Below are 23,859 nucleotides of genomic sequence, written 5' to 3'. Positions count from 1 at the left end.
TTCTGTGAATAGAGCTAAATAATCCTTGTAGGAACTTTCTTCCATAACAGACAATTATCTTTGTTTTCTGGTCTAGCAAGATCAAAATATAGAACTAATTTAGGTTTTGTGACAAACCACTGTCAGGTAGTGGAAATATAACAAAAGTTTGGTTGTATGCACATACATTAACTAATTGCTTTTATTCTTTCACAGAGGAAAGAACACTTCAGGCATTCACAAAAGCAATTTGATTTAATAAAAGATAAGGAATTGCAAGGTGTGTGTAGGGGGGGTTCTCCAGAAGAATACCTCGGTGTTAAAATCCCTTGATGTTGATATTCCCAGCTCAACTGATCACTTCCTCATTCTGATGGAGAGCCATACTGAATAACCTGGGGATATGATAGTCTTGCATTTACTGTTTGTGCCTTTTATTTCTTGAGTGTTGTCTCAGAATTTCTTTAGTTCTCTGTATGAAATCTCATATTGAAACATTTCTTTTAGATCTTCTTTTAAAGCGGCTAAGAGTTTGACATTTGAAGAGGAAAGTCAAAGACCACCTGTTACTACTTTGAATGAGAAAAGTAAAGAAGAAACTGGTCTAAGTTTGCAGGTACTTGTGTGTGCTTCCTAATCTGAGTGCAAACCTTCTCAGATAATTACCATTAACAGTCGGTTTCATCTGAGCTGAAAGTAGATCTAGTAGAATTCAAAAAATGTGTTTTAAAGTTCTCCTCATACTTTAATTCAAAATGAACTCTGTCGCCTTCCAGACAAATTAAATTGAGTATTTGTTCACCTGAAACACTAACTAAGTGCCAAGTCTGAAATCACAGGAAAGCAGGCTTTGTTTCCTGAAAGAGCTGACTTCAGGGTGGTAGCCAGCCAAATATTTTTCAGTTTGTTTTGTCACATATATATATATATATTCATTAAAAATCAGCAAGTGATGTGGAAGTTGTAATTATCAAAACCAAAGTAGTATTATCTCCCTCAGGCTTATTTGATATATCAAATCTGCTCCAGTAGCCTTGTCTAAATTGCTTCTTTCCATAGTTCATTATTCCAGGACTGTGTTTGTATAACTTTCATGATGCATCGCTTAGTTGGTGTATCTGATGTTCATTTACTATTATTGCCTTTTGCTTTTCAACTAGCCCACCTAATGCCCAGCTCTAGATCTTTAAGAAATAAATTAGCATTGAAAGTAGGCCTGAAGGGTTTGGCAAGACTGCATAACTTTTTTCCCTATCATGATAGACAGCTCAGGTACTACATAAAGGAAAATTAAGCAATGACGTTACCTGTAAAAACATTTGTAAACTGATATGATTTATGTAAAACTAACTCGAGCTGGTTCCAAAAAAACAGTCCTTTGTTTTGTGGTGCGTGTTCTAGGACCTTCTCATGGACATCTACAGAAGCATTGGAGAACCTGACAGTCTTTATGGTTGTGGTGGAGGAAGAATGTTACAGCCATTGGCACGGTATAATTTATTCATGTTCTTATGTTCTTTAAAGGCATTGCTTTCATTTACTAATAAAGAACTTAAACTGAAAACTTCTTTTTCACTCACAACAGGATAAGAACATATGAGCATGAAGCAGTATGGGAGAAGGCCCTTGTAACATATGACCTTGAGACAAGCCTCTCTCCATCTACTCGCCAGGCAGGAATAATAGAGGTAATATTATTTTGTAAGAGGAAATGAGTGCAAGAAGTGATATTCATCATATTGAGTCATTTGTAGTGAGTCCAAAATTGTTTCAGGACTGAAAGTGATCTCTTTGTTCATTAAGTCTAGCCCATTGTCACAGGCATCCAAACTGTGTAATATAAGATAACTCAGTATTTGTTCTGAAAACATTATGGTTCTTAGTCCTCTTGTCACTCACCCATAATCCCTGTCATGGGTAATGAATTTTGTGAAATACTTAAAAATAAGAATATTCAATATTATTCCAGATTTTGGCCAGCTCCTAAAATAGCAGGATATAGAAAGTAATGTAGTTGGTTATTTTTGTTATCTCATTCTTAAACCACTCCACTATGAGTCACTGTGTGATTTTTCTGATACAGTAGATAAAAAGAATTGATGTTATTTTGAATCCTTAATATGCTTTGCCTTTGTAGGCTAAAAATGTTTATACCAGGTCTGTAAAAATGTAGCATAGATGTATGTGTGTTTCCCCTTATTTAATTTTCCTATAGTACTTTTAATTTCTTACCACAAATTATTTAATATCACTGTTAAAATTCCGTTGTGTTTGTCCTTCATAGTGGCTTGACATGTAATCTGATTAATTGGTCACAATTATAAAGACCTTACGGCCTTCAAACAGATAGAAGTTATAGGAAATCTTTTCAAATGCTCATCAGGAGAAACAGTTAATTAAGAAGTAAAATTCATTTTGACTTGCCACCCAGGAATGATGGCATGGAGAAATGTGTGCTGATAGTTAATTTGAAGCACTGTGTTAAAATTTATTTTAAAAAATGCCAGTCACACTAGTAAAAAAAAAAAAACATTTTCCTGGAGTTGCAGATATCAATAGTGTGATTGGTAGTCTTATTAAAAATTTTTCATTTTACATGTAGAGTTTAGAAATAGTTATGGCCCTGTCTTTTCTGCAAAGGGTTCTTTGTTTCCAAAAGTAAAACAAAGCCCTTAAAAAAATATCAGTTACGTTTAATAAAGGAGGGAAATAAATTTTGAGTAATTTTCTTAATTTTAGGCTTTGCAGAATTTTGGGCTTTGCCACACTCTTTCCATGTACTTAAAAGGGCTGGAACATGAAAACACTGAGTGGTGTGCAGAACTGCAGGAAATACGGTACCAGGCAGCATGGAGGAATATGCAATGGAGCCACATCTCTTCTGTCAAGTAAACCACCTTATCTTTTTGCTAGTTCTTTAAGCAGAAGGCAATAGGGTCAGATCCAAGCAAAAAAAGACAAGATTATAACGTAGTTTCTGTGAAGCATGTCACCTAATCCATCTTAATCATTGAATTGAAAAGCAGTGTTTTTCACTTAGACTTGTCTTGTTTCAATGCACATCACTTGTTGTTTTCATGGGAAACTGTACACAGGTGATTCTTCTTTTTGATTATTCATTGTACACAGGTGATTCTTCTTTTTGATTATTCATAACATTAAACTGAAATTTTCCATTTTTGATTCGTATAGTAGTTGTATCTTAAGTATGAGAAAGGGATAGAGAGAGCTTTTAGTATCGAATTTATAAGAAAATAGGGAATATATTTCTCAGTAAACCACAAGAGGTTATCAAGTCCTGGATATACAAAGACCAGTGTTGATTCATGGCTACTGTACAGCTGAAAATATTTGTCACAAAGACAAAATTGACTTTATAGAGAAATACAGTTTTCATTTTATTCTATGTTAACTTTTGTTTTATTTATTAGAGATGAAGCAGGAAGTCCAGGGTACCATGAATCATTGTATGATGCTCTTCAGTCTTTACGAGATAAGGAATTCTCTGCTTTCCATGACAGTCTTAAAGATGCCAGGTAACAAATTGTATGCAAATACTGTGATGTGGGAGAGAGAGATGTGTGCATTTGTAGTCACAGGTTATGTATGAAAAACTATCAAGGGGTTTTATGGGCTCAAGTAAAGACTCATGCATAGAATAAAAATGACTTCCAGACTGCAACTCTACCTTTTTTACCTTCACTTTGTCATCTGTACATATGTAATTTGTGTGCTAATTGAACATACATTTCCTGTACACGTCCCTTTGTGGACCTCTTAAGTGGATTCCAGTGCTGAGTGCTCTTCTTTAGCTGAGCTATCACATCGATTTTGGAGTTTCTGAGTCTTTACTGTGTTTTCATTTATTGACAAACTTTTTGTTTTTTTTTAATTTGAATGTTAGTGCAAAGTAACTCTAGACTGAAGAGTTTTGCTACTTAAATTCTGTTCACTGTATGGAAACTATGTTATGGATATTTGGAATTACTTGCTGATACTTAATAAAAATAATCTTACTATTTTTCTGTTAATTCCACAGAGTGAATGAAGTAGAAGAGCTGTGCAAAGGCAGTCTTGAGTCTGTTTATTCATTATATCCAACCCTTTGCAGACTACAGCTAATTGGAGAGTTGGAAAATGCAGGTCTGCTGTTCTCCAGGTGATTTCTTAAGATTGTTTCACACCACTTCCTCAGTTTGTAGCACTTTAGTAATCAAGCATAGCACAAAACTTAAAATGACCTCAACAGATTTTATTCATCAACATCTCAAACTTCATATTGAAAATGACAAGGATTTTACCTTCACTACATGAGGACAATTTTAGATTCTCTTTATTTCCAGACTGGCTTAATTTGCAGTCTAGTTTGAGTTATTTCATATCATGCCAATATAGTGTTTTAAATAACTGTTATCTTTCCTTTATATTGAGGTCCCTCATACTCGTAGCTTCTGATTTACTCAAGTAACTGAGTCCTCCTCTTTTAGTTTCTTTTCTAAAAATGTTTTCCATTTCCCTAATGACATCCATAGCTTTACTGAAAGCTGTTTCAGTTTGAATAATTTTCTTCATGGACCTCTATTACCATCAGTATTCTTCCTAAATTCTTAAGATTGCTTTTAATCACAGAAAGGTATTTATCTCTGTAGTGCTATTAACACCAAATTTTCTCTGCCATAGTTCTGTCAGTTTGGTAGCTAAGTCACCCTACAGTCTTTTCAGCATCCCTGTGTTTGAGTGTGATTCCCTTTGCTGATGGACCTTTAACACAAGTTTTTGATGCTTAATCAGGAATATTTACAGAGGAGTAGTTCACCTGCGTGGTGTTGTATTTAATGTTTGTTAAAACTGGAAGGCGTCCAGTTTAGTCTGCATATGGTAACCATTGCAGACATTGGTAAACATTGTATGGTTTTATCACTATTTCTTGAAGTGCAGGTATTGAACTTTCTCAGCAGTTTACTTTTTACTCATCTTGCGTTTCACTGATGTTTACTGAAAATTAATAACAAGTCTTTTTTCTTTTGGGAACAATTGCAGATCTGTTACTACTCAACAACTGAATGATGTTTATTTGAAATGGCAGAGACAGTCCCAGCTTCTCAAAGACAGTGACTTCCATTTCCAGGAACCTGTCATGGCTCTGCGCACTGTAATTTTGGAAATCTTGCTTGAAAAGGAGAGTGAAAATACCAAAAGAGAATGTATTAAAGACCTCCTGACCAAACATCTAGTGGAGCTCTCTAGATTGGCAAGAACTGCTAAAAATACTCAGGTAACAAATTTCAGGAAAGATCAGAAACAGATGTTTAGGTTTTTTAGTTTATAAAAGAACTTAATTTTTTAACAGTACTAATGATTAACTGTATTCTAAGTTTATTCAATAAATCAATCTGAGACTTAAGTTATGTAGAATTTATTAATAAATTGTATTTATGAGCATGTTTTTTGAATTTTTTTCATAAGTGTAAGCCACTGAATGAGGTAGATAATACAGAAATTACATTTTTAATGAAGAGTGCTCTTCTAGCTCTATTGCTCATTTTGGTGCAGTTTTACATATCCAGCTTTCACTTGCATCATGTGTTGTAGTGTTCCAGAGTAAAACTGCAGAGATAGCTTCATTGCATCTCTGTATTTAGTGTTGTCTTCAAAGTTTAATGCTCTCAAAACACTGTTGCATTGTGGTAAATCTCTTTCTGTGAATGACTTTCTGGGATTTGCACTGTCAGTGTTTTTTTCAGTTGCTGGTGCATTTAAGGTCCAGAGTCAGCCTTGGCTTGCTCTAGGTGGTGCATCTGGATAAGTAACTCCACAAGAATTTAAAGAGCAACAGTATCCTCCAGGGACCTCTACAGAAAATAGTTCCAGCTAAATACAGTACCGAAAGGTGTTTAACACTTCACATATGCTAAACTAAATTAAACTTTGATTTCAAGAAGGTTCTAACTCTTTTTATGAATAGTGATGAAATCAGTAGAACAGCACTGTCTTTGATTTCATGAATTTGCAGAGGCACTTTACTCAGTGCCTCTGAAGCTGTTGGGGAGAATGATTTCAGATATTTTTGTCTCGTGCCTGCCCAGCCACCAACACTGTGGCATTGAGTGTCCTGTAAGAGCCTCAAGTTTGTTAAAAGCATAGTTTACTGCTTGTGCTGTCATAGTCATACTGAATAGTGAGGATGGCACTTTACCAGTGATATGTGTGAAGATGTAGGCATGCTGAAGGATTAATATGTGGTGGTGCCATTTTTAAAATTATTTTTCTGTAGTCTGTAATAATGCATACAATAATGTAATAATAATTGCTAAGCTATATATCCATTAATTCAGGAGGTACTGATTATAGAATTTCTCTACCTCCAGTTGAAAATGTTAAATATAGATACTTTATTTTAGAGTTTGTGAGGCTTGATTCCAGTCTATTCTTGTTGCAAATCAGGATTTTCTGCAAGTGTATAGAAAAATAATTTCATATCTTTGCTGGAAGTAAATTTTTTATTTGGATGGGCAGACAATGCTGCACAAATAGAGAAAATGGAGAAGGAGTCTAAAAACAAAAGTTGCTGTGAGATACAGATATTTTACTTAAAGAATTATTCATTACTATTTTTTCAATTTCAGCTTCCGGAAAGAGCTATGTTTCAAATCAAACAACACAATCCAACTGGAAATGGAGTTTCTGAATGGCAGCTTGAAGAAGCTCAGGTTTTCTGGGCTAAAAAGGAAGAGAGTCTTGCACTGAATATACTTAAAACAATGATAAAAAAATTAGATGCAGAGTGGTTTCAGGTATGTGTTACATTGTGTCTGAACTTATGGGAATTAAATTATTTAAGATCCTCATTCCACTTCCAGAAGTTTTCCCACTGAAGAAAATTAAAAGCCCCTCTGCAATATTAAATACTAAATCTGGGTTGTACTCTCAGAATGTCTGAAAGAAAAAAAACTGTGTTAGCAACTCTTGTTAGGGGTTTTCAAAGAGAGTCTGTAAGATTGGCAAATATAAGAATTCATTATTCATAGTCCAACACTAAACCATGTCCGTAAGCACCACATGTACATGCCTTTCAAATCCATTTTAAACAGGGATGGTGAGTCCACCACTTCTTTGGGCAGCCTGTTCCAATGCTTGACAATCCTTTTAGTGATTAATATCCAACCTAAATCTCCCCTGGTGCAATTTGAGGCCGTTTCCTCTTGTCCTACTACTTGTAGCCTGAGAGAACAGAGACCAGCCGCCAGGCAGCTTCCCAGACACTGCCTGGGGTTGTTGTGACCTGGCACTTACCTTGTTGAACCTCATACAGCTGGCCTTGGCCCATCAATCCAGCCTTTATGGATTCCTCAGGATGGTGTTTGTTAAAATATGGTCTAGAAGTACTTGATAAACTTAATTTCATGTACCACTGTGGTAAAAATGCCTTTATGTCCATACCTTTACATTTACCTGTGATGGCATTCTTTGAGAATTTCTAGAGGATAAGCCATTTACTTTGAATCCATTTGCTTTGAATCCATCCATTCTTAAGGAATATCACACCTCAGAAAAGCTGTATTAATTTGGGCCAAGTTCTCCATACATACCAGGGCAAAATCAAGAGTTGCTACTCTTTTGATTTTTGTAATCTCTCCATGAATCAATTGAGGAGGCCCTCCAGAAATTTTGGAAGGCCCTTCCTTACATTTGCCCTGTCCATGTAAGGAGAATTTGTGTTTTCACAGCCTATGATGTTCACATATGTATTTCACAGTCAGTGTTGCCATCTTGGTCACATGGTCTTTCATATGTATCTTATATTAGAAGTATTTTGCAAACTTATCCTACTCTGCAGTTAAAGGTGAACATCCAGTCTGGAGAAGAGTCCTTTGGAAATGTGCTCCATCATCTTCTCAAAACACTTTAATCCAGTTTCCATGTAGAAGTCTGTGTGAAGAATTTAATGATCACACATGGTTTTTGTGGTTCCTGATTGTTACTTACGTAGTTGTCTATTACTTCAGACTAAGTGGGGATATTTATAAATATTTTTTTAAATTTTTATTGCATTGCATCATTGATTTATTCTGCTTCTGATTGTTCAAACTATCAGGTATTTTAAAATGTGCACTCTCCTTTTGCCTTATGTAGAATGTGAATGTGATTTAAGGTTATTGACTACTGTAGATGTGGATGGAAAATGAGTCTGTAGATACATTATGTGTAATAGGCCCCAGTGATTGAATTCTATTCAGGTTTTAAAGGCTTTAGAAATTTCGTACCTCATATGTAAAAGATGTTTTTATTTGATGCCTCCTTCTCTTTAATTTTTTTTTCCCAAAACTTGCTTTTCCAAAGGTCGAGAATGATCCTCACCTGAAACTGATGTATACAGAGTGCCTGAGGCTCTGTGGAACCTGGTTAGCAGAAACATGCTTGGAAAACCCTACAGTCATCATGCAGAAATACTTAGAAAAGGTGCCTCCAGTCTTTGAAATGTACAATCTGTGAGATAATGCTGTGTTAAAATACAGTGTGAAAATGTCAAGTAGATTTTTCAGTGCAGTCTTTAGTCTTCTGTATTGAAAATATGGTTTCTTATATAAATATTATGGTTTCACATTGTGTTGTGTAACACTGTAATCTTGCTAAATGTTCAGAATATGGCTTTGTAGAAATCACAGTAAAACATCTTGTATTGGCTCAGAAGTACAGTGATTATAACTACTAGTCTAGTTCTCCTTTCCTCTTCCCTAGCCCTACCTCTTCCTTCTCAGGACAATTATTCACTCACCAGCTTTTCAGTACAGCCATTGTATTTCGCAGAAACACAGAATCAATCAGGCTGGAAAACAACTCTGGGACCATGGAGTCCAACCTGTGACCCAACACCTCCATGTCAACCAGACCATGGCACCGAGTGCCGCATCCCATCTTTCCTTAAACACCTCCAGGGATTGTGACTCCAACACCTCCCTGGGCAGCCCATTCTGTGTCTGATCACCCTTTCTGTGGAGAAATTCTTCCTGATGTCCAACCTGAGCCTCCCCTGGTGCAGCTTAAGGTTAAGCTTATGTCCTCTTGTCCTACCGCTTGTTACCTGGGAGAAGAGCCTGACCTCCCACCTGGCTACACCCTCCTTTCAGGCAGCTCTAGACAGTGATAAGGTCATCCCTGAGATGCTGCAAAGTCTTGGTCTAGTGTTTCAAAGTGCTGTAATTTTTTGGTTTTAAACTTCTAGTCAGTAGAAATGTTTGTATTAATATTTGCCCACTTCGCATTTCTTTATTTCACGCTAATTTGTGAAACTCGACATAGTTGCCTTTCTCTGTTGCTCTCTGTGTGCTTTCTTCACTCTGATGATTTGAATCCATGACTTTCTTATATAATTTCCTTTACTTTTGGCACTTTTTGGACCGTCTTCCATTTTTTTCTCACCATCTTGTGATACAAGGCAGTAAGATGATTTTAAAAATTCATGCCTAGTTACTGTAAAAGATAAGTAAGCATGGAAAATTGCTGTATGGCTATGAAAGCTGTTTCATACAGGATAATCTTTTTTGACTGTTTGCACTGAAACATTTCTCCAAGATTAAATTCACTTAGGAGAAAAATATTCAGCCTGTTAGATTCATTTTGTGTGCATATTTATTCCATCACAGGCAATATTAAATAATCTATTCAAGCAGATGACCCTGCCTGAGCAGGGATGAGCTCCAGAAGTCCCAGTGAGCATCAACCGTTCTGTTTTTCTGTGAGAATAGAGTTTCATCAAGTTTTATGCAGCACTATTTATCTGATTATTGATCTTACCATTATTGTAACTTCTCCTTTAGGCTGTGGAAATTGCTGCAAGCCACAGTGGCGACAGCAGTGATGAGCTGAAGAAAGGAAAGATGAAGGCTTTCCTCTCCTTGGCTCGTTTCTCTGACAATCAGTACCAGCGAATTGAGAATTACATGAAATCCTCAGAGTTTGAAAACAAGCAGGCGTTGCTGAAGAAGGCCAAGGAGGAGGTTGGTCTCATCAGGGAGCGTAGGGTTCAGACCAACAGGTGAGCATTAAATGGAGACTGGATACTATGGAGCTGTCACAGGCTCCAGCTCTACTCTCTGGGCAACGGGTGCAGCGTGGGTCACCTCTCTACAGCTCCATTTTGCCTTCTTCACAAAGCAGTGGCCACATGCACAGTGCTTGTTGTGAATGGTTTCTGAACTGTGCCTCAGCATGGTCTGGGCGTGTGCTGGATAGTGTGGGCCAAAACTAAGCCAAGGACACAGTGTGGATGATCATGGCCTGGAATTCATGTGTATTCCCTGGATCTGTTCAGTTTATGTGACAAAAAGGTTACATAGTGTAAACAAATGAGTTGGCATTTTTCTCTATTTCACATTTAGTGAGAGAGTAGAATTAGATTTAATACAGAGTTCTTAAGGATTTACTAAGAGCAACAGCAAGTGAGCAGAATAGGCTGAACTTCAGCTGCTGGAAACTGAAGTCATTACGCAAATGATCTGTACTGGATCGTTTCACATTTATACCGATTTTGAGATTAAATCAAGAAGAGAGAAGACAGGAAGTTTACTTACAGCAGCGGGTCTGTGCACATACAGCTTCCCACAATACAGTTTCTTAGTTATTTATTTTACTGTGCTTGTACACACAAAACAACTTTAAAAATGTTAAATCAGTAATTGAGAGACCTAGGGAAGTCCTTGCTGTAAGCTGATTAAGAAATAATTTGTTGTTTAAACATGACATGTGTTCATGTAGATACACAGTGAAGGTTCAGCGAGAACTTGAGCTGGATGAAGGGGCAATACAAGCCCTGACCGAGGACCGTAAACGCTTCTTGTGTAAAGCAGTGGAGAACTACATCAGCTGTTTACTAAGTGGAGAAGAACATGATATGTGGATATTCCGACTCTGTTCCCTCTGGCTTGAAAATTCTGGAGTTGACAGAGTCAATGAAATGATGAAGGTATATGTTTGCTCCATTTTTTTTCCTAATGCTTTGGCAAATAAATATCCATCTTCTCCAGTATTTCTAGAAGATTAATTACGTAGCTCCTTAACTTTTCCTGAAAACTTTATTTTTTCAGTTGTCATTGCTTATCAATTAGTTTTTCATCAGACCTGTAGTTCTCAATGCATTTTAATTTAACTTTAATTAGCATTTAAATTTAAGTTTAATTAGCATTTTAATTTGACAAGTCTGTATGATTAAACATATCTCATATCGTTTACTGTGATCCCCTTGTTCTTCACATACCTTGGAATCTACCCATCTTCAACATCCTTGGATACATTATTCCTTTTTATATTATGTATACTTTCAGGTTAAAAGCCATGAAAGGTAGAATAGAAAATAGTACTCCTATGAAGGACTTGCAACATTTAGGAGACATGGGCCAAGATGATGTGATGCTCTCTGAATTGCTGCTTGATCAGAGAGCCATGATAATTCTTAGTTTTAAATTATTATTTTTATTGCAGTTTTTGTTAGGTTTAGTAGAGCTAGTTTAGTTTAGCACAGCTCTCTAACTGACTTTTCTCTCCTACAGAAAAATGCACAGAAGATCCCTTCATACAAGTTCTTGCCTCTGATGTACCAGCTGGCTGCTCGAATGGGAACTAAGATGATGGGTGGTTTAGGATTTCATGAAGTTCTGAATAATGTAATTTTTGCTTTTCTTATCTAAAGATACCTTGACTGGCTTGATAGTCCCTACTTCTAAGGAATATCCACCTTACTCTGAGCAGTTACAGCTAAACAAGTTACATCGGTGATAAGAGGGTATTAAAAATGAGTGATGCCAAATCAGTATGGTGGGGGAAGAGGATTGGGGATTTCTTTCATTTCTTAACTTTATTGATTTTCTTGTAGTATCAGAGTATTATAGAAATCTACTTTGAATATTTTTTCAGTTGTGGAAATACTGTCTTTTATTTCATCTTAGGAACCTTAGAAGTTCAAAAGAAATAATAATGTTAATTAAGTACTGGATTTTTTTTCTTCTATACTGTTTTCAATAATGGGATCCTTTTCTTTTGTTGGCAGCTAATGTCTCGAATTTCACTGGATCATCCACATCATACTTTGTTCATAATATTAGCTTTGGCTAATGCTAACAAAGATGAACTCCTCACAAAACCAGATGCAATAAGAAGAAATAAGTTAATTAAAAATGCACCAAAAGAGATCTCCCAGCTTGATGTGGTGACTACAGAAACTTCTTTTCTATTAATCACATTCAATTCTTTAATTTTGTTAAAAAATGAAAAAACCCAAAACACATAAAGGGATATTTAGTGTAGAGCTCATTAGGAGACTTTTGTTATGAAGCAGTAGGAGGGAAACAGTACTTTTGATAATTAAAAAACCCCTTTTGTGTATACATAGGTAGTTATTATTGAAAGAAATCATTCCAGGGTTGAGCAAAATACAGTTAACGTTTTGTGCCACAAATAGCCCTGATCATTGCAGACTCTTGTGATAAAAGTCCCTGATGTGTCATTCTGTAAAAGGCATTTTAGATGCAAGAAAGACTTCAGTGGCTTCATTGTTGAAAGTACATAATGAAACTGGGAATTTTTTCTGCTTTGGGTGGTAACGTGTTCCATCTAAGTGTGCCTTGTGCAGTATATCTTTTGGTCCTTGGTATGTTAAAAGCCCTGCTGATAGGTAATACTGAACTGTGATTTCATGGTAATGTTGGCTTTGCTTAATTTTTGTTTAACCTCTCTTTGGAATCATCTCACATCTAAAGTGTTGCCCCTTCTTTCCCCCATCATTGTAGGTCTGACATGTTTGGTTGTCATTGTCCTCTTACCCCCCACACTGATACATTTTTTCACCACATTTTTATGTGGCTTTTTTTTTGCCTTTCTCTTACATCTGTAGTTCTTTTGTGATTCCCCCCTTTTGGATTGGGATTATGCTAAAGTAAGTCTCTCAGAGCCAGGCACAGAAGGAATGCATGGACAGGTTTCTGTCTTTTGCATACAAGATTTTTTTCTTCAGCTGGAGGAAGTAACAGAAGCAGGCAGATGGTGGAAGAACATCTTAAAAAACCTGCCTGTCCTTTATTGTGAGGAGCTTTTGCTTGTCTTTTGCACTTTGCCTGGACAGGTTTGCTCCCTCTCCATTGCCAATAATATTTTATATTACTCATCTCAGATCAGACAGCACAGAATTTTTTCTTATAATTATTTCAGGTCATCTCACAAAGGGCTGTCCATTGCTGTAGTTTGCTTTGTTTTCATAGGACATGTCTCAATTGTACTTAATTGACTGCATGTTGTGATGCATCTTTAATATTAAAAAATGTAGTTTACATGGTCTGATGTTTGTTTTCCTTGGGTTTTTTTAGGACAGAATGGAAGCTGCCCGCACAATAATTAATATTGTAAGGAAAAGAAGAGCTCCTATGGTTAGAGACATGGAAGCACTTTGTGATGCTTACATCACATTAGCAAATTTAGATTCTACTGTGTGGAAATCTGAAAGAAGTAAGTCTTAGGAAAACTGGGTTTTGTTTTAATAATGAAGACAGGGTTTATTTTCTCAGATTAAAAAGTGTTTTTTAAATACTGATGCTTAGTTAAAAGAAGTACTAGCATTGTGTCCTATTTTTGATAGATACAGAATGCAGTCTGGATTAAAAGTCATAGTAATTACTTGCACTGTAGGGCTCAGACCCTTAGTATGAAACTCCAGAAATCACCAGTTGTCCTGTGGTCATCTTCATCAGCTCAGTAAAAGTATGCAGTGAGGTTTTGGGTCCCAAAAGCAATGTAAGCTGGGTTTTGTCAATTCAGGTGTATTTTATAGCTCTGAATTTAAAAATATTAATTCCTCTTAATTACAGAAGGAATAAGTATTCCAGCTGACCAGCCAATCATTAAACTGAGGAACTTGGAGGATGTTGCTGTTCCTACCATGGAAATTAAGGTGACTGAAGTTGAAAAAATATACACTGTAATACCATCATCATAGAATCATCTTCAGGCTTTTGCAATGGCAGTCATCTCTTCATCTAATTCCCGTGGTTTTTACAGGTCCACCTATGGAGATACTTCCTTGTCAGGTGGGAGGTGCAGGGTGAGATGGTTTCCTTAGAAGACCTTGATCCCAGGCATTATGTGTGCTGGATAGTGGTTTATTGTACAAAGACAGCTTTGCCACTGTTACCTCTGAGTAGTCTCTCATTATCAAAAGGTGATATCATAGTGAGCTGCCTAACTCACACAGGGGGTTTGGGAGTGTGAATCTCCTGTGTTGTAGGTGTTAGCTCAGAGTTTCAGGGAGGCAATTGAATGTCACAGAAGGTGTGAGAATTAACAGGTGTGCCTCTTCTGCTGTTCCCATGCTTTTACCATTCAGTAATGGGCAATGATCCATTCCCATTGGCTGGGTGGGTGCACAGGCACTCACCTTTTGATACCACACACTCCACCTGGGAAACTGCAGTTTCAGGAGCATAGAGTTGCTTTTTTGACCAGCATCTAATTTTAAATGTTGCAAGGCCAGAATTCCTCATGTTGAAATCCCTCAGGCTATGTCTATAAAGCTGAATAAGTAAAGGGACTGCTTTAAGTTATTTGACTTCAGAAACCAGAAGTTGCCACCCGTGGTAAATATCATCTGTTTGTAGGGCTGCAGTTGGCCCCAGGTGTTGCTCCTTTGTACAACTGGATCGTTCTTTTCTTTGCCTTTCTTCTCCTCCAGTACAGACTGACTGAATGGCTGCAGGTCTGTGATGTAGCCTCCTGGGGCGGCATTGCTCTGGGGCATGAGGATGCAAGGGGTGCCTGAGGTACAGATCCTGTACCCTGCAGCAGGTTTGGGATTGTACATTTGGTCCTTAGATTAGTTTGAGCCTAATGCTCCCCAGCGAAATGTGAGCAGTTGCTTGGGACAGTGCTAGCTGGGACAGGCTAACACTGTGTCACAGCTTGTTTAGTGGAAGTCTGCAGTACCACGTCCCCTCTACCAATGAGGTGAACAAGGAGGAATAAAAAAACTCCTTTGCTCAGCATGTTTTCATAGCCTTTGTGGTATTAACTTTGTAGGTGATGGAGTGCTCATATTAATATTTACCATATAGTCTGCTAATGAGATTTGCAAGCAACTTATTGCTGCTTTGTCTGAGTGAAATGGAGGTAATATTTACATTCATTTTAACCATATTTTTAATTTCAGGTGGATCCCACAGGACAGTATGAAAATTTGGTGACAATAAGTTCATTCAAGCGAGAATTTCGTTTAGCAGGAGGCATAAATCTGCCTAAAATAATAGATTGTGTAGGATCAGATGGTAAAGAAAGGAGGCAGCTGGTTAAGGTAGGTTCTGTCAGTTGTAATGACATCTCAGAGACTTAGCATGCTGGAAATTTTTTTTTAAGGTCTCCTGTCAGTTTTCTCATGTATAGTTTCTGTACCGTGAGCAGACCTTTCACACTTCACTGTCAGTTTTCTCAGTTGAGGAATGCTCTAATAAACGAAATTGTGAAGTATTAATAAGTAATATAATATAAATAATAAGTAATTATATTAAATATGTTTGTAATTATTTTTTCATCAGTGCATGTAATTAATATCTAGTAGCTTACCTGACAGCTACCAGACTTGCCTGGCCATGTCTCAGCTGGTGACCTGAAGTGTTCTGTAAATAAGAACCAACATATTGTGTTAAACACGTCCTTTCTTATTCCCCATATAAAAAAGTGTTTGCAATTCAGAGACAATCAAAAGCATGCACATAGAAGTAAAGATCTATAAAAAACTTTATTTCTCCTTAGACTCAGCTGATTTCCTTCTCTCTTTGAATGCAAACATTGAGCAGTTGCTGGGAGAATTCTGTTTTGCTGCTAATTATGGGTTAGTTTTGAAAGCTTTAAAGAGAAGCATGAATCACTAGATCTGCATCCAGCAATCAGAACTGCAGTGCCAACTGATGCTGCTTCTGTGTGCTGGCTTGCTAAATAATGGTGAAGCAAATACCTGTTTTTAAAAAGAGAACCATAAGACACGTAGGTTGATTGAAACCTGAATCAAATAACATCTTAAAAAAAATGATGATATAAGTTAATGATGGTTCTGTTTAAGCAGCTAACAGAAAACCAAATACAGAGGAAAAAACTACTGTTAGTTACATTTTATTGAAAGTGATTATTGTGGAAAGGTAATTTGTGTTTTGTGCAATTTTTAAAATAATTTTTTTACTTGCTGAGCAAGAAATGGATGCTGAGAAGTGTTTTTCATCTGCTTTTTGTGTTTATGCTGAAGGGGCGTGATGACCTGAGACAAGATGCTGTCATGCAGCAAGTTTTCCAGATGTGCAATACATTGCTCCAGCAAAACACTGAAACAAGAAAGAGGAAATTAAATATCCGAAGATACAAGGTAACCCTGAACCATAAATTTTCTCTGTGATGGCAGAGAAATAAAGCATATTTCCTCCTTCTTCTCTTTGCATTCTCATACCAAATGCAGTATAAAAGTATTTTTATTTATGGGCTATTAAAATAGTCACTGTGTTTTAAGGTATGGAATAAACAATATATTTATTCCAATTTAAGTTTTTTCAAATCATTAAAATAAATTTATTGATGCCTAATATATATTTAAATACTCTTCAAAGATTTCTTTATATGAACTTGTAATTGAAAAGAAATTAGGTAATACACTGTCATTAAACTGTAAGTTGCTAGTCATTAAACTTGAACATACAAGTTTGTTTATGAATTCTCATTTATTTGCCTGTGATATTCCTTAATTAATAATTAATTCTCGTCTTGCAATATTCCTTACAATTGAATTCAGAAGTCCCATCTAGGGTCTTTCCTGTGGAATTTGTACTGGTTTTTTTGGAATTGGGAATACGATTCCGAATTGTTTTGGAATCGGAATTGGGAATAAGAATTGCAATAAATTCTTATTGTGAATGCAGAAAGGGTATTTAAACAGGAACTTCTCCTTCTTCCTTCTCTTTTATATACTTGGAATTATAATAATAGCTGTGAAGGTGACCTCTGAATAAGTACTCTGAAAGTATAAGCTCTTCCCGTTCACAAATGAGAAATGTGCACTCTGGAGTCTCTAAAGGTGCTTATCTAAATTGCTAGTGTAGTTTTAAGAATTCTCAGGTGGAGTTAAAGTCACTTTTTTTTTTTTAATAATTTTCAAGTAAGACTCAGGTTTCTATGTATGTAAAAATGAGTGACACCAGGGAAGAATAGAATAGAATAGAATAGAATAGAATAGAATAGAATAGAATTTATTTCATTATGAAATAAAGAGACTTCCATAAGAAAAAAAAATTGAAGGAAACAGGCAGTAGCTATCATTAGGTTGTGCTGACATGTCTAGTAGAAGGTTCACTGGGCTAGGAAAAAAAATTGCAATTATTAGGGATAAAAGATGTGTGTGGATTTTTATATATATATATGTGTGTATTAGAAGATATATTGTGGTGTCAGCTGCATGGTTTGGACTTCTTTGTATTTTTAAACAAACAGAAATGTGCACCCATGCTCTGCAGGCTGTGTATTCACTTAACTCTGCAGTTCAGTGTGCATAGCCTTCCCCCATGTATAACCTCCCCTCCATGGGTTTGCTTTTCCAGGTGGTTCCCCTGTCCCAGAGAAGTGGAGTTCTGGAGTGGTGCTCAGGAACAACTCCCATCGGAGAGTTCCTTGTGAATGCTGAAGAAGGAGCTCACAAGAGATACAGGCCAAAGGATTACTCCAGTTATAAGTGTCATAAAATAATTTCGGTGAGTCCAAATAACTTTAAAAAAACCACACACACAAAAAAAAGCTGATTCATAATATTTACTGGGGGGAGTGGGGTGGAATTTATGGAGAACTATGTACTATACTTTTGGTATATCTAATAATGACTATGACCAGTGGCATGGAATGAATAGATATTCAGACTTTCAGTTCAGTTCCACAGATCACCTCACCATAAGTTTACGAAATTGCAGTCAAGTATACCTGTTACTTTATATACCCATGATTGTGCAAGAATCTATTTCCTTTCTAATTGCTATAGTAGTAACAGGATAAAAGTATATTTTTATGCTTGGTGGAGCATTTCCATGGGAATGAGTGAGAATGACTTTCTCACAGTGACATGAAGCCATCAGATAAGCAGAGGTACCAGAACAGAGTGCAAAGAAAGGAATTCTCTCCCAACAAGATGCATTTACCTGCACGTGCCTATAAAATACATGCACCTGCTGCATCAAGGTGAAAATAGGAGTGGTTTTTCCTATGTTTTTTTAGCCTCTGAGTTGTGTATAAAAATAGAATTGTTTAGTAAGACAGATTGTTAGGGGCATTAATAATTGCTGCAATAAAAGACAATAATTCTTCGCTCAGAAAGAGAAAGAAGTGATAACAGCATTTGATGGAGGGGAGGTGGGTAGAAAAGAAAGAAGAGGTCATTTCCTTCTGAAGCAGTTGGTATGGGTAAAATGTTTCTTATGTGTTTAAAGGATGCCCAAAAGGAACATTCTGAAGAGAAATACAGAATCTTCATGGAAGTCTGTGAGAATTTTCAACCTGTGTTCCGGTATTTCTGCATGGAGAAATTCCTGGACCCAGCTGTGTGGTTTGAAAAACGATTGGCATACACTCGCAGTGTGGCTACATCTTCTATAGGTATTGGATTATTTACAGTGGCTTTTTAGGCTACACAACAAAAGACTTTATACCATTTCAAACCTAGTGGCTGTCCTGCTTTTGTCACATGTCAGAAAAGGCCTAGTAGGGGTCAAAAAAGGCCAGCAAGAACATCAGCACTATTTTTGTAATTAAGATTTCTGTTTTGTTCCTCCACACCCCCATTTTTGCTGCAGAAGGAGGAATGAAATTCTGTGTTTCTGTGTTTATATAGTGGTTTGTTTTATTAGATTCTGGTAGTTTGGGTTTTTTAACCTGACTTTATTTCTGTTGTTTTGGTTTAAAATGTTATTCATTTCACGTGTAGCCTCTAATGCTTTAGCTGCATTGAAAAGCTCAGTCTTTTACTGTCTTTGTACTGGCATTATTATCTATGGCTGAAATGGTTAATTAAGCTTCATTATTAAGCCCTTGTTTTTCCTGTCATAATAAAGAAAAAGAAGTACTTAAATGTGTAAGTACTGTGGATTTTTTTCTGGATTACTCAGTTCTGCACTGAGTCCCTGGAAGACATTTGTTAGTAGATTTTAGACATTGCAGTAGATCCCATTTTACAAGGTAACATGTTTGTGCACTGCCTTTTTACCGAAAAAAAAAGAAGTAAATCCGCAGTTTAGTACAATTCAGAGGAAACATTTTTGTAGGAAATACTACTGCTGTCCATGTCCATCAGCTAACACAAACAGTAAAAGGTGTAAATTGCAGTAAGGGAAATGTAGTTTGGAGTTTTTCTACATTTAAGGACAGCAAAGCACTGAAATAGGCTTACATGAAAGAGCTTATAATTTGGATCACTGGAGGTTTTTAAAACTGACTTAGACAACAGTTGTTTTATTGGGGGGGGGGGGTTTGCTAATGATACTAATAATAACAAAACCTGATTTTATTATGCACTTGCTTTTAATTTTTAATTTTTTTGAAAGATGCAATATTATTTGATAATCTTTGATCTACAAGTAGAAACGGGGAAGAAATCTGTGGAGCAGATGCAACAATGCACATCTGTATGAGAATAATCTTTTTGCAATTTCATTCAGTCAACATTTTATTTTTGGGTTTGTGAAATGGTATTTGCTCTTTCCTTAGGCAACACTATATATGGGAGAAGAAATATTCTCACAGTAATCTTTCTTAGGCTTTGTGGTTTTCATGACATTGTTTCAGCACTTACATTTTTGTTTCAGTTGGCTACATTCTTGGACTTGGAGACAGACATGTTCAGAATATCTTGATAGATGAACAAACAGCAGAACTGGTGCATATAGATCTGGGTAAGTAGGACAACGAGAGAACCTTGATTTTTCTTTAACTTTTTTTTTTTTTTGACTTTTATTATCCTTTTATTTAGGGGTTGCTTTTGAGCAAGGCAAAATCCTTCCCACACCAGAGACTGTTCCATTTAGGTTAACCAGGGACATTGTGGACGGAATGGGTATCACCGGCGTGGAAGGGGTCTTCAGAAGGTGAGTGCTCCTGAACTGCACAGGGGTGAGGAGGCAGCAGAGTACTTCCAGTTTTGTGATTGTCACATGTTAAATAGTTCTGATGCTTGAGAGGGGACTCAGATTTCTGCTGGTAACACCCAAACCTAAATACTGACCTGTAATTCCTGTGCTTGTATTTATATAACCAGCTGCAAGCTCATTTTTGTTGCCCAGTGTTTCATACTGTTCACTTGCCAATGGTTTATTGTCACCTCTTGAGGAATTCAGGGAGGGCTCAGTGTTTCCAAAGGCTCCACAGCTAAGTGTTGATTCAGAATGATTTTTTTTTTTCCTTCAGAACTCTGCATTTCTTTCAGGGCTATACTGTATATTTGGAGCTGTTAAATGTCTGTGAACCAATTTGTTTTGACTCTAATTTCTGTTTAGTTTTATGTGTGATATTTGGAGTATTTTTTCCCTTTTGAATGGTATATTTTATATTACTTTGCAAGTGCAAAATCTAAATCACATAATAGATCTGGACTGCAAAACAGAAGAATCCCAAATGAGTTGACTTTCAGACAACCTCCCTGCTACCTTCCATGAATCACCCAAGGGATTCCTAAATAGCAGGACCTTTCTCATTCCAGACTTTGATGATGATCATGAAGTAATGCTTGCAACCCCCAAATTTCATGTCTTTAAAAAAGCACATAGTGTAGGTGTTGTCTTTCTAAGGCAGCAATTAAGGCTAATTAAGTAGTTCCTAGTACACCTTTGTCCCATGAAGGAGCAGTCACTGCCACTTCTAGTCTAAAGATGATGCTGTCAAACTCACAGTTTGGTATTGCTTCTGAAACCATGGTACAGAAAAACATGACTTGTTGGGCTCCAGCTGAAGTAAATAAGAGTTTCAAAGGCACTGGTGCAGATGCTGTTTCTGCCTCAGCCAGCCTGATTTGTACTTACCACTTCAGGTGTGAGTGGTAAACAGGCCCTTGGCTGTGAATGCATTTGGTTAAATTTGGTGTGTGTATTCTCATCCTGCAGTAGACAGGAGGCCCAATGCTCTGTCCCATAGGATAGTTTGGCATTCCTTCCAGGAGCTTAGTTTGCTTGGGTATGAATGCAGGTAACCACTTCTGTATCAAAACTCATTGGGAAGATTTCAGAAATTGCTTATAGTCTGGCTACTGGATCTGCTCATTTCATGGAAAACAGCCCTACCAAGATCCTCCAGTGTGTTCCAGAGCACTCCAGCCTGTGTTTTCACCCAACCAAGCAATGCTGCCATTGTGGCGTACCCTAATAGGCAGTGTCAACTCAGTGATCAATCCTGCACATCAAAATATTTCAGGCAGTAAAACAAGAAATGTCTTTCCACAGAGAAATAATAATCAGTGAACTGCAGAGTCTTCTCTTGGTTTTACACGTCTAAATTTCTCTTTTTTTTTCTCCCCCAGGTAAAAATATCAGAGAAGTTTACTCCTATGTTAGAAATTAAAGTTTAAGTAGAGCACAAATATCCATTATTTAAATTACAAAAATACCATTTCATTTTACCAAAAATAACCTAAAATACTGTAAAATATTTTCTAGATGCTGTGAGAAAACAATGGCTGTTATGAGAAATTCTCAAGAAGCTTTGCTGACTATTGTAGAGGTAAGCATTTTTTCATGCCTTTGGATAGTAACCTGCCAGAATGTCTTCAGTTTCTAGTCTTTGTATGCATCACAGCACCAAATGCTCTTTTAGGGTGTTTTGTACTGAATTAGAACACAGTGGTGTTGGTCAGATTTGTTAATTCATGTAATCTTTGATAAAGTTGTAACCAGTTTGCATTTTCTATGGAAAGTGTTTCCTTCAGGCAGTTCTCCCTCTTCAACACCTCTGTGCTTCTAGCCATAGTGCAGCATTCTCAGCAGGAGTAATATTGATTGAATTAAATCTTCTTTGCATAAGTCACAAAGAAGAGGATGAAACTGATTTTTGAAAGCAGGTTATACTGTGCATTAAAAGTTAATAATTCCCTTTAGTGCTAGCAGTGTATTAAAAAATTCACTGCTGAGGTGGGACTGATGGCAAAACTTTGTGAAGTATGAACAACACCAACACTTGCAAGTGCTCAGAGGCAGTTTTGTTGCTGGATTATTTGCCAACCAATTTAGCCCAATTCTATTATTTTTAAAAAAATAAAAACAAAGCAAAACACTCACTCTCCTAATATTGTGGTTAGTGTGAGCATTTCCAACAGTGCTAGGGTACTGAACTAGCTGTAATTAGCTGAAATTAAAAGGAGGTTTGTTTACTGTGTAGGTGCTGCTCTATGATCCTCTTTTCGACTGGACCATGAACCCCTTGAAAGCTTTGTATTTGCAGCAGAGGCCAGAGGATGAGGCTGACATGAGCTCTACACTTGGTACTGAACCACAAGAACCTAAAAGAAAAACCAGGTGCAAGATTTTTTCTTACCCTCCTCTTTCTGCACTGTTGCCTTGCTTTATGGTTTTCTCGCTGGCTGTTGTTCACGTTGTTCAGCATCCATACCTAGAGCACCTGTTTTTCTTTTTTTATTCTGCCAGCAGTGACGACCAGAGTTTTAACAAGGTGGCCGAGCGTGTTCTGATGAGACTTCAGGAGAAGCTGAAAGGTGTTGAGGAGGGAACAGTGCTCAGTGTGGGAGGGCAGGTGAACCTCCTCATACAACAGGCCATGGACCCTAAAAATCTGAGCCGTCTCTATCACGGATGGAAAGCCTGGGTGTGACTTAGAAGGATCCAGCATGCTTTTAGAAGAAACCTTTTTTTTTTTTTTTTTTGCACCAAGCATTTCAACATTTCAAACTGGTATTTCACAACATTTATATCAAGAGCCATATACCATGATGCCTTACCCATATTAGCATTTGGTGGATGGTTCAGGGTTTTTTTCAATAACCTGTTACTGAGAAACATTTTTTTATTCTGCTTAGGTTCATCCTACAGTCTAAACCACCAAGCACTGCTTTGATGTTCCTTGTGACCCACGAGGACTTTGCTTGGGCAGACTGGATATGTTGTGTTCTTAAAACATGAAATTCATCACTGCTGTGAATCTGCTAAAATGCAGGACTCTCATATCTGGTAGTGGTAGCATGACTGGGTAGAATGGATGATCCAAAAACCCAATCCAAAGGATTCATGATATAACCAGCTAAACTACATTTCCAAAAGGGGTTTATACTTTAATTTCACAGTGAAAGAAAAGAAAACCAGAGAACCACATATGTAATGAATCAAGGGGTGTTGGGGTTTTTAAGCTTAGTTAAATGGACACTTCTGTATATAAATGACGACTTTAGGTCAAATAAAATATGCTGCTTTTTTTCCTGTTATAAATTAAATTATGCTGGTACTTTATATTACTCTAATAGTATAAAACAATAAAAAATATTTAGCTTTTGTTGCTCTGACTTCCTTGACCATACAGTGAAACTTAGTGTATTGGAAATGCCTGTAAAGCAGACAGTCACTGTATCTGCAGTAAACACCTCTCAGAAACACTGAAGTTGTATTCTGGGCACAAAAATCTCATTCTGAGTGCATGTGGTTTTACAGAAGACATTGCTCCTTCTTGAAAGTAAAAAATCAGGTAGCCAGTGAATATGGATAATCAGAGAATCCATTCAAATTATGGTCTAACTTGCATAGCTAGTAAATCTTCCCAAATCATCTTTATATTTCAAAATAGGAATAAAGGTTGGTGTACCCTTACATTATCTTAGTTCACATTTCATGCAAT

General features: G+C 36.8%; 1 protein-coding gene across 1 annotated transcript in view; it reads left to right on the top strand.

The window, feature by feature from the left end:
• Positions 1 to 23,530, top strand: part of ATM (ATM serine/threonine kinase) — a 56,719-nt gene extending 33,189 nt beyond the window's left edge. The window contains exons 40-63 of the mRNA XM_041487390.1: positions 487 to 595; positions 1,381 to 1,469; positions 1,565 to 1,667; positions 2,719 to 2,867; positions 3,411 to 3,515; positions 4,019 to 4,138; positions 5,020 to 5,254; positions 6,606 to 6,773; positions 8,320 to 8,439; positions 9,798 to 10,015; positions 10,735 to 10,942; positions 11,526 to 11,639; positions 12,023 to 12,181; positions 13,335 to 13,473; positions 13,833 to 13,915; positions 15,167 to 15,307; positions 16,253 to 16,369; positions 17,592 to 17,741; positions 18,468 to 18,633; positions 19,839 to 19,925; positions 20,003 to 20,117; positions 21,678 to 21,741; positions 22,396 to 22,532; positions 22,662 to 23,530. Of these exons, the coding sequence (XP_041343324.1) occupies positions 487 to 595; positions 1,381 to 1,469; positions 1,565 to 1,667; positions 2,719 to 2,867; positions 3,411 to 3,515; positions 4,019 to 4,138; positions 5,020 to 5,254; positions 6,606 to 6,773; positions 8,320 to 8,439; positions 9,798 to 10,015; positions 10,735 to 10,942; positions 11,526 to 11,639; positions 12,023 to 12,181; positions 13,335 to 13,473; positions 13,833 to 13,915; positions 15,167 to 15,307; positions 16,253 to 16,369; positions 17,592 to 17,741; positions 18,468 to 18,633; positions 19,839 to 19,925; positions 20,003 to 20,117; positions 21,678 to 21,741; positions 22,396 to 22,532; positions 22,662 to 22,845 (3,280 nt within the window). The 3' untranslated portion in view covers positions 22,846 to 23,530. The remainder of the gene's footprint in view (positions 1 to 486; positions 596 to 1,380; positions 1,470 to 1,564; positions 1,668 to 2,718; positions 2,868 to 3,410; positions 3,516 to 4,018; positions 4,139 to 5,019; positions 5,255 to 6,605; positions 6,774 to 8,319; positions 8,440 to 9,797; positions 10,016 to 10,734; positions 10,943 to 11,525; positions 11,640 to 12,022; positions 12,182 to 13,334; positions 13,474 to 13,832; positions 13,916 to 15,166; positions 15,308 to 16,252; positions 16,370 to 17,591; positions 17,742 to 18,467; positions 18,634 to 19,838; positions 19,926 to 20,002; positions 20,118 to 21,677; positions 21,742 to 22,395; positions 22,533 to 22,661) is intronic.
• The last annotated feature ends 329 nt before the right edge of the window (positions 23,531 to 23,859 follow it).

This window comes from Pyrgilauda ruficollis, unplaced genomic scaffold (genome assembly GCF_017590135.1).
Source record: "Pyrgilauda ruficollis isolate IOZ18807 unplaced genomic scaffold, ASM1759013v1 scaffold8, whole genome shotgun sequence".
Classification (NCBI taxonomy): Eukaryota; Metazoa; Chordata; class Aves; order Passeriformes; family Passeridae; genus Pyrgilauda; species Pyrgilauda ruficollis.
The sequence above is the reverse complement of the archived record's forward strand: the minus strand, read 5'-3'. Positions and strand labels throughout refer to the sequence as shown.